Source organism: Triturus cristatus, chromosome 6 (genome assembly GCF_964204655.1).
Source record: "Triturus cristatus chromosome 6, aTriCri1.1, whole genome shotgun sequence".
NCBI lineage: Eukaryota > Metazoa > Chordata > Amphibia > Caudata > Salamandridae > Triturus > Triturus cristatus.
Genome location: NC_140589.1, coordinates 582,214,995 through 582,233,051, shown reverse-complemented (window position 1 = coordinate 582,233,051; position 18,057 = coordinate 582,214,995). Strand labels below are relative to the sequence as shown.

Sequence of the window (18,057 nt, the reverse complement as noted above, 5' to 3'; positions counted from 1 at the left end):
TGTTCAAACTCTCTGCGCTAGTGGCTCCATATATAAATCGAACAGCAGGGGTGACGGGGGTACCCCTGTCGCGTACCCCTACCTATCTGTAATGGGGCCAACGTGTGACCGTTGATCCTAACGGTTGCCATGGGGCATCAGTAGCAGTTCAGTATCTGAGTCCTCATCTTCTCCCCTAAGCCAAAATGAGTCAATACCTGTTCAAGATAGGGCCAGTGTATTCAATCAATGGCTTTTTTGCCATCTATTGCCAATAGCATATATGTGCCCTGTGCTCTGGACGCTTTCTCTATGATGTGGAGTACCCGGTTGGTGTTATCGCTCGTCTGTCTCTGAGGGATGAAGCCCGCCTGATCCGGATCGATCAAGGTGGGCATGTGTGTGCTCAGTCTGTGGGCCAGTATTCCTGTGAATAATTTCAGATCCATATTTAAGAACGAGATGGGCTTGTACGAGCTACAGTGCGTTTTGTCTTTCCCTAGTTTGGGGATGCCAATTATTGCAGCCTCTAGCATCGATGCCGGGATCGCGCCGGGCTCTGTAAACGTGTTGAAGGGCAGTGTCAAAAGGGGTGCCACCACTGGATAAAATGTTTTGAAGAAGGCTGATGTAAAGCCATCTGGGCCAGGGGACTTTGCCAGTTTTAACCAGGAGATTGCTGAAATAACTTCCTCAATACGGATCTCTCCGTCTAGTTGTTCAGTTTGCTCTGGGGTCAGTGCAGTTTTCTGTGCTTCTTGAAGGTATCGCTCGCTCTCTGCGCTATCTAGTGATTGGCTTGAGTAGAGGTGCGTGTAAAATTCTTGAAAGACCTTAACTATTTCAGTGTCTGCCGTCACTAAATACCCTCCCTGGTCATGTATCGCTTGAGCACCATGCTGCTGTTGGCTCTCGCGTAGTCTGTGTGCCAAGCGGCGGCCACAATCCCCCCTCTCCCACGTAGACAGAGTGGTGCAATCGAAGGGCTGCGTACTGCGCCTGGTCTAAGTCTATCGCTGCTAATTGTGAGCGCAGCTCCCAGAGTTGATGCCAGATTCTGGGGTCCCTGTCCTCTGGTGTATATGCTCTAGTTCTCTTATTCGCTGGGAGAGGCCCTCCCTTTACACCTTCCGAAGTTTATTTTCCGCAGTGGATATCGCAATGAATTCTCCCCGTATAACGATTTGAGTACCTCCAACAATGTTGCAGTGCGTATCTCCGGAGTATCGTTATGTGATAGGTAGTTTCCCATCGCTCGCTAGATTTGCGTCACTACCTCTGGGCGTTGTAAAAGCGTGTCTCTTAAGTGCCAATGTCTGGAGGGACATTTCAGAGGGGGAAGCGACAATGTGGTCACTACTGCAGCGTGATCTGAGAGTGTTGCTGTGTGTATCTCTGTGTCTAATGTAAATGTGTGTATGTCTTTAGTGTCTAAAAGGTAGTCTAGCCTGGCGTATGTTTTGTGTGCACTGGAGTAAAAGAGTTCTCTGACTTGGGGAGGGGATACCTTTCAGAGATCCACCAGACCCAGTTCCCTTATTTGAGTTTGACCTTCTTTGGACAGTGCTCCAGCCTGTCTGTGTCGCTGAGCTGACCTATACGTGACATGTTCGAACACCAAGTTGAGATCCCCCAACAATATTTTACGTTCGTCTGTTGTCATTTCCTCCAACAGTGCCATTTGAAGGAATTTTACTTGCCCCTTGTTCGGAGAATATATTGATCCTATAATCAGTACCTGACCTCCAGTGTGAATCGATATGTGAGGAGCCTCCCTTTGATCTCTTTCTGTACCACTTTGCCTCTGAAAGCTCGGGACGCCAAGATGGCCACCTCTGCAGTTTTGGTAGGGCATGAAGAGATGGGAAAGGCGTGTGCTCTGAGCCTGTGGCAGTCTCTGGCTAGGAGGTGGTTTTCCTGTAGTAGGCAGATGTCTGCCTTTGTTTTTTTCAGGTATGATAATATCGCTCTACGTTATACTGGGTTATTGAGTTCCCTCACATTGAGGGTGAGGATTCTAAGACTAGTGGAGTGCATTGGTGTTAACAGGCGTTATGTCTGTTGTGTAGGCCCCCCGTTCTGGGTATACAGGTTGCCCTTTACCCTTTTGCAAGGTAGTTCCATTTCCGCCTATAGGGTGTCTCGTGATGTGACTGCATAGTGAATGGAGGCCCTCAAAAACCCATTGAAAAAGTAAACTGGAAAAACCAATAATATGTTCAGAGTTAGCTGTTCAGCCATTCGTGGCTGCCAGGAAATATACTTGGGGTCCATAATGTGGCCAATCGCCCGACGTCCCCCTCGCCCGCCATCTCTCTATGGGGCAGCTGGCCTCTTAAACATCCTCTGTCTTTGCCAGTGCAGCTGGAATAGACTCCAGTGGCTCCTGTTGTCCTTTTGCTATCTCCGCCTGGTCTGGTTTTCTCAGGATTCGTCTGGGGTCTTGTAGCCACCATCGTGGTTGACGCTCTCCTCGGCCAGGGGATGCAGTCCCCATAATACCGTGCTCCTCTGGGGGCTCCAGACCTAGTAGCTGACAGGCTTCTGAAAGGGAACACAACTGCTGAAGCATGCCTCCCCAGCAGAAAACGAAGTCTAAAGGGATGGCCCCAGGAAAATGCTATATCTTGGTTGCGTAGGTGTGCAGTAACCGTGAGAAATTCTCTTAGCTTTTGGAGAGTTAGTGGGGCAAGGTCCTTAAATAATGTAGGAGTTTGGCCTTGCTTGTTGGAGCGGGGTGGGCCCCTTCTATGTGACCTGTCTAGTTTGAGCTCTGTATCATGAGGGTTACCAAGCACATGATTGAATAGGTCCCGCACAAAGCCAAAGATATACTCTCCCGCTCGTTTCGACACCACTCCTCAAATTTGAACATTGTTTCTGCAGGACCGGTTCTCAAGGTCTTCCAGATTGGATTGTAAGTCTATGTGCTGGTCCTGGGGTCTGAGAACCTCCTGCTGTAGTGCCTCCATTTCCTTGTCACGGCTGTCCCCTTTGTCTTCCAGTGCTGCGACTCTATCCCCGAGTTCATCCACATTTATTCTGGTCTCTTTGATTTCTTGTGTGAGGTCTCTTTTGACCGTCTGTTGATCCTCCTGAAGCGTCGTGAACAGCGACTCTAGAAATGCGCGTGTTACTGGTTCTTCCGCTGAGCTGCCACCCTGTGGGCTGGGTGACTCCCCTGCCATGGGGGCGTCCTCTATGTTGCTTCCCGTAGGCCATGTGAGCATATCTTTGAAGGAGCAATCCTTTTTCACTCGGTCGGTAGTCATTTTCTATTACTGCTCCTCATGGTTTTGTTTGCTGTCTGTTTCGGGGGTCTGAAGACCCCAGTGGCTAAACTTCTGGAACTACCTCTTCCTGCCTGTGCTGTGTCCTTCTGTGTGTGTCAGGGGCCTGTCTTCTGGACCTACACCCGCTCGTGTGACTGTATTCTGGGTGAAGGTCGGTCTAACTGGTTGTGCTGATCCTCCGGGCCACATCCCACTCTTCGTCCTAGGGACCCTGGCTCCGGTCTGCTCCCCGGGTCCGGTTAATTTTATCTCAGCCTTCCTTCGTCTCTACCCTGCTGCCCTCCGGTCTATTTAGAACAGGGCCACAAAGCTTCAGTGTCTTCCCTTCCCCTGGGGTGCTGCGAGAGAGGCCTCGGGTGGTGTCCTGCCTCCCGCGTCTGCCTGACGCAGGGGAGGATGACCCTCACCTGTCCTGTTGTAGCTAGTGGGGCATTAAGTTTGCATGCTATCATGCTGGGGAATATGATGATGGAGGCCTTAGCGTATCTCCTGGGGGCCTCTGTCTGCGTGTGGGCCCTTGGCTGCGTGGTGCTCTCTTGGGTTTGCTCTCTCCTCCTTGGGCTAAGGTGTGGTCAGTGTCACTGGTGAGTTTCAACCTTGTGCTCTCTCTCCTGAGCTCCTGTCTACCTCATTTATCACGGTCGCGGGGAGTTTTGCTGCTGCCCAGCTCTCATTCCCGCTGCCCGGCCTGCCGATATTGTTCTGTGTAGGCCTGGAAGTGTGCTTGGTCATTACTCTGTGATGGGCCTGCTCTCTTCTCCACCAGCCAGTGCGCACCTGAGGATTTCGCCAGGCCCTTTATACTGCTCCTCCGCTGAGGCCTACATTCGCTTTTTAACACCCCTGCCAAGTTGGGCCTCATTGTGGCCCTGATCTAGCACTAGTGTCCAACCTTGTCGGCCGCTCTTCATGTGAGGCCTAGATCAAGAGTCCTGGTGCGGTTCGCCCCCGTTGAACTATGAGGGTGCCTCCGCTCCACGGTGCCGTTCGCCGCTGCGACAGTGGCGGGGTGGGGTCTTGTGATGGCCCTGCTCCAGTCTGCCTTCCCTTCCACCAGTGTTTCTTGATCTGGGGCCTAGTTGCGGGCGTCAGGTGTGTTGCTACCGCGGGCTCCTCCTCTCCCCCCCCCATCCGTTGCCTCCAGCTGGCGTGCCCCCTCTCAGGGGTGTCGCTCACTGCAAAGCCCGCAGTGTGGTGGAATCGTGATACGACCTTGCTCCCGCATCAGCCTTTCCTCTCGCTGGCCCTGCTGATCCCGTGGCCTGGGCATGGGTCTCGGACATTCGGCTCCTGGGGTTCCTTCCTCACCTCCCTGTTCTGCTCCTCACCTCAGGGGAGGGGTGGAGGTCTCTGGCTCCAGCGCTATGCGTCAGGTCCTGAGGGTCCCAGCTTGAGCTAGGCCGCAGAGTCGTGCCGGCTTGCAGTTGTCCACTGCTCCACGTGCAAGCATGGGCTGTCTGTCACTGTTCTCGGCTACGGCTTCTCTGGTGCCTGTCTCTTCTGGGCCTTTCAGTTCGTTTTCAGCTCTGGGCTTCTAACGCCACCAGGACGCTGCTCCCAGAGTAGTCTCCCCTGGCCTGCGTCCCTAATTATGGGTGCCGTCTTCTGACGTCTCGCGTAGCAGGCCACCCTCTTTCTCAGGCTGCTCCGCTATCCCTCTTCGGTTCAGCCTGAAGTCCCTCCGGCGGGGCATACCTCAACAGAAGCATTCCGGATGACTTTGCACCCGGTTTGATGTGGTAACTCTGCACGGATGTTGCTTTCAGGCAGGCGACGGGCAGGAGCGACAAAGCAGAGCGTCCTACCTCGCTGCCATCTTGGCCACGCCCCCTCGACCCTCGACTTTTAAAAGTGTTATTTAGTCTAACATAGTGACAGGCCTTTCTATGCAGTAATAGCAGGACATTGGTGACCCTGGGTATTACTTCAGCCAAGTTTCCAACACATCCAGTAAAAGCTCCTTCAAAAGAGAAACGTCTCCGGGTCTGTACCCGGCTGCATCCAACCATTGTCTACCAGAAATGCTTTCACTGTTGGGCCACGAGGGGGCAATTTTCTCTTTAGCACGTTTTACCAAATGTAAGTACTGCAAAAATGTTAAAGAATTATAACATTGATTACAAACTGTACCTTTTGGGACAGAAAATCCCCTTATGTTGACAGGTCTTATCATGGCCTTGCACAGGGCATCTTCCGGGCACAAGACGTTTGTGCAGACCTGAATACTCTCTCGGCCAGGTGACTCAGGCTGAGCCACAATCCTCTCCGTCAGGTGCACATGTGCAAGCTGTAATCTTGTTGGATGTAGAGGTGCTGATGGGCCTCAATTGTTACCTTGATCAGCTTAACTACGATTCTGTGGATCCTACCTAGAAAATTAAATAGAAGAGCTCACTATCCGCTGACATCAGGGGCACATAGATCGCTCTCTTCCATGCTCCTATTGTGGCACACCCCAGTAACAGCAAGGTTTTGCTGCACATGGCCCCTCCTGGACATTCACTCCTCGCATAGGGCTGGCATGGCTTTTCCCTATGTCAGCAGGCAGGCTGGCTTTAAGGCACTTTGGATCAGATGAACAGCTGTTTCCGACAAAGGTAATAATAAGGTGGTGTCACTTCACCTTTACAAAACTCTTGTCAGACAGACCCTAGCTTTGGTTGCACAGCAATCCTCTGAGTACTTTGCATAGCACCCCCCTTTTTGATCATAGAGAACTTTGAACTGAAACAACAAGTGGACCAGTAGGTCCTACTTTATCCAGTCAATGCAAACAGGCAGGAGATGTGGATCCAATGTCTACTTTTTCAGAATCAGCTTTGTGTAGAGCAATGCTCTTAACAGCAGGTGTTGTAAGTGGCCCTTTCTTCAGGGTCACTCCCAGATGTTTTGCCTTCCTCCTCCCCTTTATGCTAAATTAGTTTTTGTTGGCTTTAGGACTCTGGGCACTTTACCACTGCTACTCAGTGCTAAAGTGCATGTGCTCTGTACTCTAAAGATGGTAACATTGGCTTAACCACGATTGGCTTATTTAATTAATTTATCAGTCCATAGTAAAGTGCACTGTATGTGCCCAGGGCCTGTAAATTAAATGCTACTAGTGAGCCTGCAGCCCTGATTGTGCCAACTGCTTTAGTAGCTATGTAAACATGCCTCTGGCTTGCCATTGCAGGGCCTGTGCATGCAGTTTTAAACTGTTATTTCGACCTGGCAAGTTAACCTACTTGCCAGGCCCAAACCTTCCCTTTTACTACATATAAGTCACCCCTAAGGTAGGCCTTAGGCAGCCCTGTGGGCAGGGTGCAGTGTATTTAAAAGGTAGGATATGTACTTTTGAGTTTTACATGTCCTGTAATAATAAACTTCTAATTTCATTTTTCACTACTAGTAGTCCAATCTCTCCCATAGGTTAACATTGGGATTGCCTTAAAACTTCTTTTAAGTGTAATTTCCAATTGGGAAGAAATAGAAATTTGGGAGTTGGTGTCTTTGGATTCACTATTTAAAATCACAACTAATGGTGAAGTCGGAATTTAAATTGTTAGTCTGAAAATGCCACTTTTAGAAAGATTCAGCGTCCAAGTGATCATTTTGCCCTGGACATTTTGTTTATACTTTGATCACACACAGTTTTTGACTTGTTGTTACACATTGTTGAAATTTTTCACTTTGTGTTGTTTAAATAGACTACACTATTGCAGTGGATTATAGTAGTGTATCCAGTGTCTAGGACACATGTCCTAGTGATCTTTTTTGTTTTGAATAGGGTGGCCGGGCAGAGCCTCTCCACAGGGTGCACACTTTAGAAAACAACCCAGAGTAATTTGTTCGATTTTTGTTTACATTTTGTTTAACCAGAGTGCAACCCAGCTGTTCCTTTGTATTTTCACTTTTAGAAAGTTGCCATTTTCTTACTTTGACCATTCTGTGCCGCTGCCTGTCTCTGAATACACGTCTGGGTTGGGTGACGGCTTGGCTTTGTGCATTCCCTCTAGACAGTCACACGAAGGGAGCTGGGGTGTGACATTTGCATCCTAATGGGCAATCACCAGGCTGATGGGCCTTCCTGTGGGAGATTAGGAGGGAGGAGCTGACACTTGCACCTGAATGGGGCTGTGCATGTCCCAACACAAAGAGCTGCGTATCCCCCTGTAGTTAGTTTGGAGCCAGGGCAAGAAAGGCAGGGACCTTGTGATCTTCAAAGGCCTCTTTGAAGTCTCCCCGCTTCAATGCCACAACTGTGTATAAGTTGGACCCTTGACACCACCAAATCAGAACTTTGCTGTAACCAAGAACATTCTGCCAGGAAAAAGAGCTGCTGTGCTGTAGGAGGCGCTGCCTCTCTGCTTACTGCTTTGCTGTGTTGGCCTACTGCCTGTTGATTGCGGTGCTGTAAGAGGGACTACAACTTTGCTACCTGCTTTGTTGTGTTGGCCTGCTACCTCTTGCCTTGGAGTGAGAAGGCCTGGACCTGCTTTCTACATCCTTGAACCCAAATGTATCCAAGGGTTTGCTGGCTTGCCTCCTTTTCTTGAAGTTTCGGGGCCATCAAAGATTTCCTTCCACTGTGCTTCAGCTGCTGGACTCTGCCAGCTGTGAGTTCTGCCCTGCCAAGAGGTGCCATTCCAGTCTTGGGCCTTGAAAGAGGGTTCTGCAGCTGATATCCAGCTAAAATAGGCGCAGTGATGACCTTGCACAGATCGGAAATGACTGCAAGGTTTGATGCTGATGCTGATGCAGCGCAGATCCAATGACATCCCTGCGAGGCTTGGCGATGATGCTTTGTCTGCATCATAGGGGGCTTGATGACGACGGGGGACTCGACTGCATGAATCTGAACCGACGCATCGAGTCTTCAACGCCTGCTCCATCCAAGGTACTTTTTCAGCGAGCCATGCTTGGGTCCTGTAGCAGGCCAGCCCTCCATCGCGGTTGGCCTGAAACTTTCGATTTAACCCAGTCTAATACGACCTCAAGTAACCCCAAAGCTCTATTGACTTTTAAGTACTATATTGCATTGTATTCATTAAAATCAAATCGCAAGTTCTATTTATTGGTGTGATACGGGCAGTGCCGGAAACGCCGGAAACACCTTTCCCGTGCCCTTCAAGATGGCGACGTCTAAATTCCAAGCGGAGGACGGTGGCGGTCTAGTCTTCCAGGTAGGGGCGGATGTGACGTCCCGCACGAAGACGAGAGACGCGAGGAAGGCGGAGACAAAAAGGGAGGAAGAGGAAGCGAAGGGAAGGTTGGAGAAGACGGCGGAGAGTGAAGGAGTGACGGATCCAGAACTAGTACCAGGGGGAGAACCACGGACCGAACAGCAGAGTCGGAGTAGCAGAGAAGAAGACGCGACGGGCGGTGAGGCCCCAGCTGGTACCGCTACCGTGTCCAGTCGTCCCTCGGAGAGCCAGGACGCCGAGACACCCAATGCTACGGTCCTGGAGGACTGTAGCTCCAGGTCAGTGTCTTTCTTGGATTCTTTAAAACGCTGGACTGAGAGGGCGAAAGCGGGGAGAGCAAGTAAAAGCGGGCACTAGTCAGGTCCGCCCTGTTCCTCACATTTCCCTTCCTCACAAACCCTGGTGAATAGACGCATAGGTGGTGGGTGAATCACACAGTCACGAGAGTCAAGACTTTGTTACTGACGGGTGGTTCTTTCTGTGTTTCCTTTATCTCCCGGGGACGCCAAAACAAACCTGAGGACCTCTCAAGGAACTGACCTGAAGTTACTCACACCAGAGGGACCTGCAGAAGCGGCTACCGGACCTGTTGCTTTGTCTTTATATGTTCACGAACTTCTGTTTCCCTTTCTTTTGATGGACTTTATCAGTTACCCCTAAACAACCATACTCTTTACCTGCAATAAACAACCAGCCTAATAACTCCCGTGTCGTTAGCTCTTGTCCTAAGAGGGTCGATCATAGGTCAGGGTGGCCAAACAACTTACAATTGGATTTTTGTCCTTTTAGTCTTGTTTTACTTAGATAAAATATTCTCTGTTTGTCTAAACTGGTGTGGAGTTTTTTTGTGGTGTTTTCACTGTGTTACTGTAATTAAAGTGTTCACACATACTTTACACATTGCCTCTCACGTGAAGCCTGACTGCTCTGTGCCAAGCTTCCAGAAGGTGAGCACAGGTTAATTTAGGTTGTGTATCTGACCCACCCTGACTAGGATTGTGGTCCCTACCCAGGCCGGGTGCAAATCTCTGCCAACTAGAGACCCAATTTCTAACAGCAGGGTATTCTCCAGCCTGATTTACCAACTGCAGGGGCACAAAGAGGTGTGTGCTTTCTGCACCTGGCTGTCATAAGCCACACTCAAGTGTCATTGAGGGCACAACAAAACTCTCTCTTCAGCTAAAGAGTTATCTTTCCAAATGAATAACAGAGACTTTAGTCCAGCTGTCATCTCACATTCTACTAAATAGTTCTACAGGAAAGATAATCCGCAGCTCCTCACAGAAAAAGGCTAATTGGATTTGTAAAGGAGCCTTGTATCCTATATCTCCACTTCTCAGTTTGTTTTCTTCCCTCCAGCATCAGGAATGTCAACAATATGCTTCTGCTGTCTTGGAAAGCAACCTGACCCCCATCTTGCGCAAAAGGCCAAGCTTGCAGTATTCAAAATGGATTCTTCAGCCCTCCTTTAGTCTGATTTACTCATACACACAATACATGTACCATCCAGGAAACGTACGCACAACCACAACATACACATTGGATATTAACAATGGTATTGGGGTTAGCACTTAGAAGTGGAGTTTTATATTAGTGGGCCATTAGGCCTTCACTCCACTGACACAGATAAAAAGGTCTGGTCACAACTATGGATTCACAAAGCATGGTATGCTGCCACCACACTTCAATTTACTAAACCGACGACAGGGACAGTATTCTACTATCAGTGCAATCAGGCCACGCATGTTGGGCCCCTCTCGGTCACAGGACAGGTCCTGGGTCTCAGTCATGACAAGGGACAGGCCTTGACCTCAGTGCATGCGCTAGATTAGTGTGAAGTTAAGGCCAATATAAAAAAAAACTAGGATACCAGATAAAAGCACTCACGCATTCAAGGTAGGGAAACAATACTGTACACACCATGCAGGAGAAGTTCCCGTCCCAACATGCAGTTAGTTCAATTCTGTGAAGTGTATATCATGCAGTAATCATACTTCGAAGTATACGATACATGTGCATGCAGTTTTATGAAGAGTACAGTGTACAAAGTGCCTTGTACACTAGATTGAATGGATGGGAAGCCTAGATTGTGAGGGTATGCAGCTAGTAGAGGATCAGGATATGCTGTCACTCCTGTTTTGGCTCCCGGCCCTGCTGCACGCATATACAGAGCTTGATTTACAACTAGAGATCGCTGAAGTTGTTGCCGCAATATTTCTGGTGGTTCTCTGCATACCTGCAGCCAGGCTACCATCGGACTGATGAATAAGAACTGCTTCAATTTAAGAAAAAGTTGAAGGCACACATCGGTATGGAACAATACATATACAATGCAGTAACATTCCAATAATTAGCTTCCTTTCCTACAACCTTCATACCTTGACAGTATGATTGGCTTTGCCCCTGGGCAGCGCTCCGGTACCTTTACTTTATACAAATACTACATACATACATGATAATGAGCTGAAATTACCGTGCACATATGAGGGCTGGTCTACTTTTTCCTGTCTCACCACATACGCCACAGAAAATACCTGCTAGGTGTGTAGTGCAGAATTGTGGTGGCTGGATAATTACCCTATGCTTGCCCCTCCCTATGTGAACTTAAACAAGCAGAGATGCAAAATGCCATCACTCATGACGGTTGACACTGAGGGTTGTGCTATGGGCTGACCATAAGTATGACTGAGCCTTCCAATAAACCGCAATTGTTGCCGCAGTCTGTTTATGCTGCCCTTTGGGCTACTCCAACATGTGAAATGACATTTTCAACAAGTAACGGAGAAAGGGGGCTAAACCAAAGCCTTTTTTTCTGGTATTCTTTTTTTATTATTAAATGAGCTGTTTTTCTGGCAGACCTGAAATATTGTGCCAATGAAAGCATGCCTTCAGGCCAGCTAAACTAGGTCATGTTTGAAGGGAACAGTTTATATAGAATGTTGATCACATTGATTTAGCATGGTTGCCTCCAGTGTTTTAGTAACTCTAATTAGAAAAGCAAATAAATAACTGTGGACAAATGGCAGTGATTTGTGGAAATGCCGCTGATCTGACAAGCCAGCAAATAAACTGATTGCAACTTGAAATGTACAGCCTGAAAAATAAGCGGGAAATAGTTAATATTGAAGTCATATCTTTTAGCCATACCATGAGCCTGGCAACAATTTGAAACTTAAAATGTTTAAAGCTTTAAGAAATTATCGTTTAGCCCTATACGTTTATATTTTCTTCTTGCATACAGAATGTAAAAATGTGGCTGATGCATACGGCCTTTTGAAACGTTTTCGTGTGTCCTCTTAAGATAGTCTAATACGCTTTTTACTTCTTTCAGAATCATTTGTGATGAAAAATACCTTGGCAATTGTGATTACCAATAGAAACATTATGTGGTTTAAAAATTGAGAACCTGCAACATTTCTTCTATAAACGTACTTGTATTTTTAAAGTGAAAGAAAATGTAACATTAAAACCGAGAAAGAGCCTTCCTTTCTGTTACTGTCAGCGTTAACCAGTTTTTTTTTTATCTTTTGCAGGTGGCCTTCCTGAAGATGTGAAGAATCTCAATACATTGAATATATCTTCTTCTCCTAAATGCTACCAATATCTACATTATTTCCACAGCAAAGAAAAAACTAGTGGCAGAACATAAATATTGAACTGCATACTATATATAAGTTATGAGAGAACTGTTGTGAGGATGCCCCGTGTTAAGTTTTAAATAAAGGTCTGAATGGGCATTTATTCTCTATAAAAGAAAGATGCCATTCGAAGGAAACTGTCAGCTGTCTTAGTTTCCCTACAAATCCCTTTTGGTTTTCCTTTTACAAACCATAGATTTGTTAAATCCACTCAGTTAACTAGGTTTATCAAGACTGCATTTCCCAGAATGCATTTGGATGTTCAATGAAAAGCTGGACTTGTGACATGAAGTCATCAGGTAACTGTAGCAATCAGTTAAAGGTCGCATGTGTCTACTGGGGAAACTGAAGCACGTACATCCTGGCTTGTCCACTGTATAATGTTATTGAAAGAAGAGTCGCCTGCTTTCCGTCCTATCAATTGGAATGCTTGGTTTTATGTCTCTTTCTAGGATCTGATTTTGTGTGTTGCCAATGAATGAGTAATATAAAAACATTTGTTATTAAAATGGCTCAATTTTTTATTTTTAACTGATGTTTAATACCGTAAGTCATTTAAATTTATATTATATTAACATGACCATAATGGAGGAGATGTGACCTAATGGCCAAAGCAACTAGGGAACCAGGTGCAACATTATGTGATTATGGGCAAATCACTTATTTTCCCTGTGCCTGAAAAAAACTGACCTTGTGTAATATAATCTGTTGCTCATGTACAGTGCTCTAATGCCCTTGGACCAAGTTTGAACTATATAAAAACTACACCAACAAAAAGTCTCACAAAGTTTTTTTTCAAATTTAGTGTTTACTTTAATTAAAACTAACATTAACAAAGCAGATCATTTCCCATTTCACAACCAAATCTATCTGCCTTTTTAGAACTACATTAAGAGAGTAGTTGAACCATAATATGTCATTTTTTACTGCTTTCTATTTAAAAGGAGATCATTAATGGTCTACTGGTGTTAAAGAGTACATCAAAATAATTGGGAGAAAGAATCATTAATTATCAAAAGGCAAACGAAAGACACTGTCAATTTCCAAGATTCTGTATAAGAACGTAATAAAAATCAATAAGTTAAGGTTGTCATACTCTTTAGAACAAAGTAGTTTGCTTTCCAAAATGTAATTATTTGCCATATGGGTATCTGACATAGTTTCAGGATGGCTGGTCCATGTCATATTTTCAGAATAGGCACTAATATGTCATTGATTTCCACTCAGATGTTACTGTACAAAATCGAATGTAGGTACTATGAATGTCTGACATTGTTCTGGCTCTCCTGATTTGTAAAATATCCTAGCTAACGTCAAGGAAAGTTAAAATTTTGTTAAGGGCACGAAGGGTAGATCATACGTAACCTTTCTGCGTTTAGTTGCTCTGCAGCACTTTAACAACAACATTCCCATCACAGTAACAGAGAAACTACATAACCCATTTGTTCCGAATAGAATAAACTGTCCACCAATCGCAATCCAAGATCACTGTGTAAAACAGTCTCCAAGGAAAAAAACTTCTTCTTTCCTCTTGTGTGAGATTTTACCCAAGGGTTTAATTCAACTGGTAGTCTTGTCTTTCTTCGGACCTTGAACTTGTGAAGAAGAAAGAAGTGTAAGTTTCTGGCCATGTTCTATCATACAAGAAGAATGCATCATATCACTCAAAGCCTAAAGCATGAAGTGTTTTCATGACAAAAATATCAACAGAAATTACTTCTACCTAACAGTGGAACTCCATTCATATTCCTGGGTGGCTAACTGGGGTCTGTACTTCTCATAGGCTGGGAAAAGTTTTGCCTCCGCTTCCTTAAAAGAATTAAAACTCTCCTTCACGCTGGTGAGGAAATTTTACTTTTAATGTCGGGACAAGAGACTCAGATAATGTAAGTTTAAAGCTTACTAATCACCAGTGATGTCAGCCCAATCACTGGTTGAAAAGAAAATGTTTTGAAAGATTACTCTGATTACCAAACTCCCGCATTTAGAATGTCCTCCAAGTGGATACCTAGTGTGAAGACCCTGGAAGCCATAGCCCGTCTGGCCAATTGTGCACCGAAAAGATAGAGGTATCGATTCTGGCCTCCTGCATAACCCAGCGGACCTATCTTGCTATGGTGGTTGGAAAAAAAAGTTTATATGGCTTCTTAATGGCAATCAAGAGTTGCCTCTACACTGTGGTCTTAAATCCTCCATCACATCCTCAAACGCCTTAATGCATCTTACCACACACAACATATGGTTCTCTGGGAATGAAGGCTGCTAGACCACCTTAGTCTGGGACTTGGAGTTACCAGCCACTGTAAACGAAACTCCATCCGGTGTGAACATTCCCGCTTATACATCCAATGCACTCACATATGTCATCCTCTTCCACAAAATAAAGCATATTAACATTGCCAGCATACATGATTATTCTTTCCTTGACAGAATTTGTTTGTCCTACCAAGATTATGAGGAGATAAAGAATCAAATTCATGTCCCAAAGATGTGTCTTGGTTCTGGAGGTATCGCCAAATGTAGTAGCCCTCTAAGCATATCACCAAATGTCTCCCCTCCAGCTCCCCATGAAGGGAAATATGTTCTGCCGAAATGACTAATCTACAAACATTGATAGTCTGGTAAACCAGTCCACTGCTGGCTAGTTCCAAAAGGAATTTCAAAATGAGAACTATATCCCTTCCCAGAGGATCCAGTTATTGTCCCATACAGCAACTAAACCATCTACGCCAAGCTGAACTATACTGTTTGGATATAGAGTACTACCATTCTTCCCAGTGAGGTTTAAAGAATGTTCTGCAAAGCATGGGACTCTCCAGCGTCTCCAATTATCCTCCACACCAGTAGGCAGAGAGTTTCCTCCATTATGAGCAGTAGTGGGCTTCCATGAACATCCTTGAGAATGTTCTGATTCTGAGGAAGTTGGATCGGAGAATTAAAGGAAATTCCAGAAGGAATGGAAACCAGGCCTGCAATCTCCATACAGGTGTCACCACCACCAAGCTCACCTGCCTTCGAGCTGTGCCTTGCATCCTGTGGTCATTGAAAAAGTAGAAATGCATAACTGAAGCTCTAGCTCTAAATCTTGCAAGAATGGATCAGTCGCCTCTGCTAGCACTTTCAGTCTCTAGCTAAAAAATGGGGAAGGTTGGTGATCGGGTCTTGATGTAAAAAGATCTATCTGGCATGGTCCCCACCTGCCCATTGTTCTCTGGAATAAGGTTAGGTCCAGCTTCCAAGCACTAAAGTGCTACAGATACCTGAAGTTCCAGTCTGCTATCAGATTGAATCTCCTTGGTAGCTACTCTCAAGTGACCGGGATCTTCCTGTCCAGACAAAAGTTGCCAAAGTCCTTGTTTAGCTTAGTGAGGACCCTCGACTTGGTCCCTTACAATCTGTTTATGTATCAGACTGCTGACATATTGTCCATCTATAGGAAAATGGAGCATGAGAACCTGTCCCTCATCAAGCATTTGACTACAGATCAACCCACTCGGAGTTCCAGACAGTTTATATGGAGTCTCACTCCTTGCTGTGACCACAGTCCTCCTATAGAATTGTCTCCACGTCAGTCATCCCATCCCGAACGACTTGTGACCAAATCTGGGACGGCCGAAAGCGAGTTTGCCTTTCCAGGCACCTATGTGGTCCAGACACCATTGAATCTTGGTTCCGGCCTTCTCTGCCAGAGGTGTCACTGCATCGTAATTCAGACCCTTCTGAGTTGTGATGTCTTTGATCTTTGCATGACTCAGTAGTGAAAAGAGCCCTGGAATATCGCCTGGATGATTGATACTAGGAGGCTCACTATTCTGCTGAGGAGCCTCAGCAAGACTTGTTCCCTTCACCATTGTACTTTTTAGCTCCCTCCTGATGAGAACCAGCTTCTTCTGCGGAAGTATCAGTGTTTGTAGTGTTGAGCCCTAGGAATGTAATTTTTTAGTACAGTTTACTCTCACTTTTTGCTGTTGACTATGAACTCTAAACTGTGAGGTAGTCACACTGCCATTTCCAACTGTTCCCAGAGACAAACCGGTCCTGATTCATCATGTACATGTCTGTTGTCCAGCTAGACAATGAGTTTAATACCTCTGGACCACAGTAGTTCTATAGCTGGTGTTAGCACTTTGGTGAAGCACCATGGGATGGAAGAGAGACCAAAAGGTAAGGCAACTGACTTGTGCACCTGTTGTTTCCACACAAATTGAAGGAACCTCCTTTGCGGGGAGAAGTTTGGGGAATGTCAGATATGCATCCTTAAGATACAATTTTACCATCCAATCATTTGGTATCCGAATGCCTCTGAGAAGGTGCATTCCTTCCCTTTTGAAAGAGGGATGAACGTCCATTTGTTGAAGTCTTTTAGGTTAACGGGTGTTGCCTCTTGTCCTTTCTCTTCACCAGGAAAAGCTTGCTCAAGAACCCTTCTGGGTGTAGGATAGTGCTGAGTGTCATCCCTTTGTCCATGAGGGTTTGCACTTCCAAGTCTATAAGGAGTATTTCTTACTGAGAAAAGAACAGTGGTTTGGGCCTTCTTCTCTGGATCGGAGTTTCATAGAACTCTCTTTGGAAACCTGTTGCTGTCTTTAGTACTCAAGCATCCCCTGTCACTTTCTTCCACTCATGTAAAAGTAGGGTCAACCTACCCCCCACTTTTAGTTGGAAAAAAGTATATTCTTTACCTAGAGATCTACCTGGTGTGTTGTTCGGCCCACAGGAGGCTCCTCTGCTTCCGTGGCCTCCGCCAATGGCTTCAGTGGAGAGGAATCTCCTAAACTTCTTATGGTCTTGTCTTTGGGCGTGCTTTCTAAATGTAGATCTCTGGGAGGCTGGGGAATACGGGTGGTCGATCGAGCACCCCCGCCTCTACCAGCCTCACCAACAACCTTTTGCCCAAAACCCATCTCATAAACTGCTGGGCCATATCTAATAAGGAAAAGGTGGTAACATATTTACTTAATTCTTTAAAAGAATGGGTCTTTGTAGAGACCACTGTCCTCCATGAGCTTGCTACCATCTTAGCTTTGGCTTTGCTATGGCCTTTTTGAGCGCCCTGAGGTTTCATGTGCTGTAGTGGCCCCCAATCTTCTCTCAATGGGGGTTCTTAGAATGTTTAGCTGCCAGCAGCCTGCTTAGGAGCTCTAGCACGGCTAAGACTGCTTTCTGCAGGGGTGCATCAACAACATCTACAAAATCGTCCAAAACAGGACAAATTGGTCTTCCATTACCACCACCACCCTATCCTCGCTGCGTGCACATGCCACAAAGTTCTGGTCTATATTATTATCCTGGTCTCCTGGACTCTTAATCCTATTAGCTCAGTGGGTGTCAGTTTAATGTGAGACCTCACAGTTTTACACCCTTGGATATGTAGCATAGCAGGGCAAGATAGTATTCCTCTAAGGTTCCCCAACCCTTCATTTATCTTAGGACAGTTCCTATGTAGAATCAGTTCTTTAACTTCATCCGCTGAGCGGAACTACACAGGACCACCCTGGAGCTCTGAAGAGAAATACTGCAATTTTACTCTTTCAGGATCTGATGAACGAGTGCACCACCTCTTCTCCTCATCTCTAACTGAAGACGAGATCAGCGCGTCTTGCGGCTCTCTAGCCATGCCCTCTGCACCCCCTGTTGGTTCCAGAAGGTATTCGCACTCCCCCTAGAGGTGATAACTGTGCTCATCAAAGACACGCTCCTAAGGTGTTTGACACCTCCCGCTCGCCTTGAGGCGGTACCTGTGCACGTTTGAAGAACAGGAAGAGGAAGCTGTGCTAGTGTATTCTCAAAAGCTTGTAGTGGAGGAACAGGGGATTAAAGTGCTGAAAAGAAATGTTGAATTAGCTAACCAAGACAGTTAAGAACTCTGCAAAGTGTCAAGGTAAAACCAGCCTATAAAGAAAAACACTTATCTGGCTGCTGAGCAACAAAGCAAGAGGAAGCGTTTTTCTTGTAGATCGTTTT

At 46.2% G+C, this 18,057-nt stretch overlaps 1 protein-coding gene across 2 annotated transcripts in view; it reads left to right on the top strand.

Annotated features, from left to right (window-relative positions):
- Positions 1 to 12,862, top strand: part of UBE3D (ubiquitin protein ligase E3D) — a 1,075,540-nt gene extending 1,062,678 nt beyond the window's left edge. For both annotated transcript variants that reach the window (XM_085611020.1, XM_085611019.1), the window contains exon 10: positions 11,989 to 12,862. In XM_085611020.1, coding sequence (XP_085467146.1) covers positions 11,989 to 12,009 — 21 coding nt within the window. In that variant the 3' untranslated portion in view covers positions 12,010 to 12,862. The remainder of the gene's footprint in view (positions 1 to 11,988) is intronic.
- Positions 12,863 to 18,057: the final 5,195 nt, after the last annotated feature.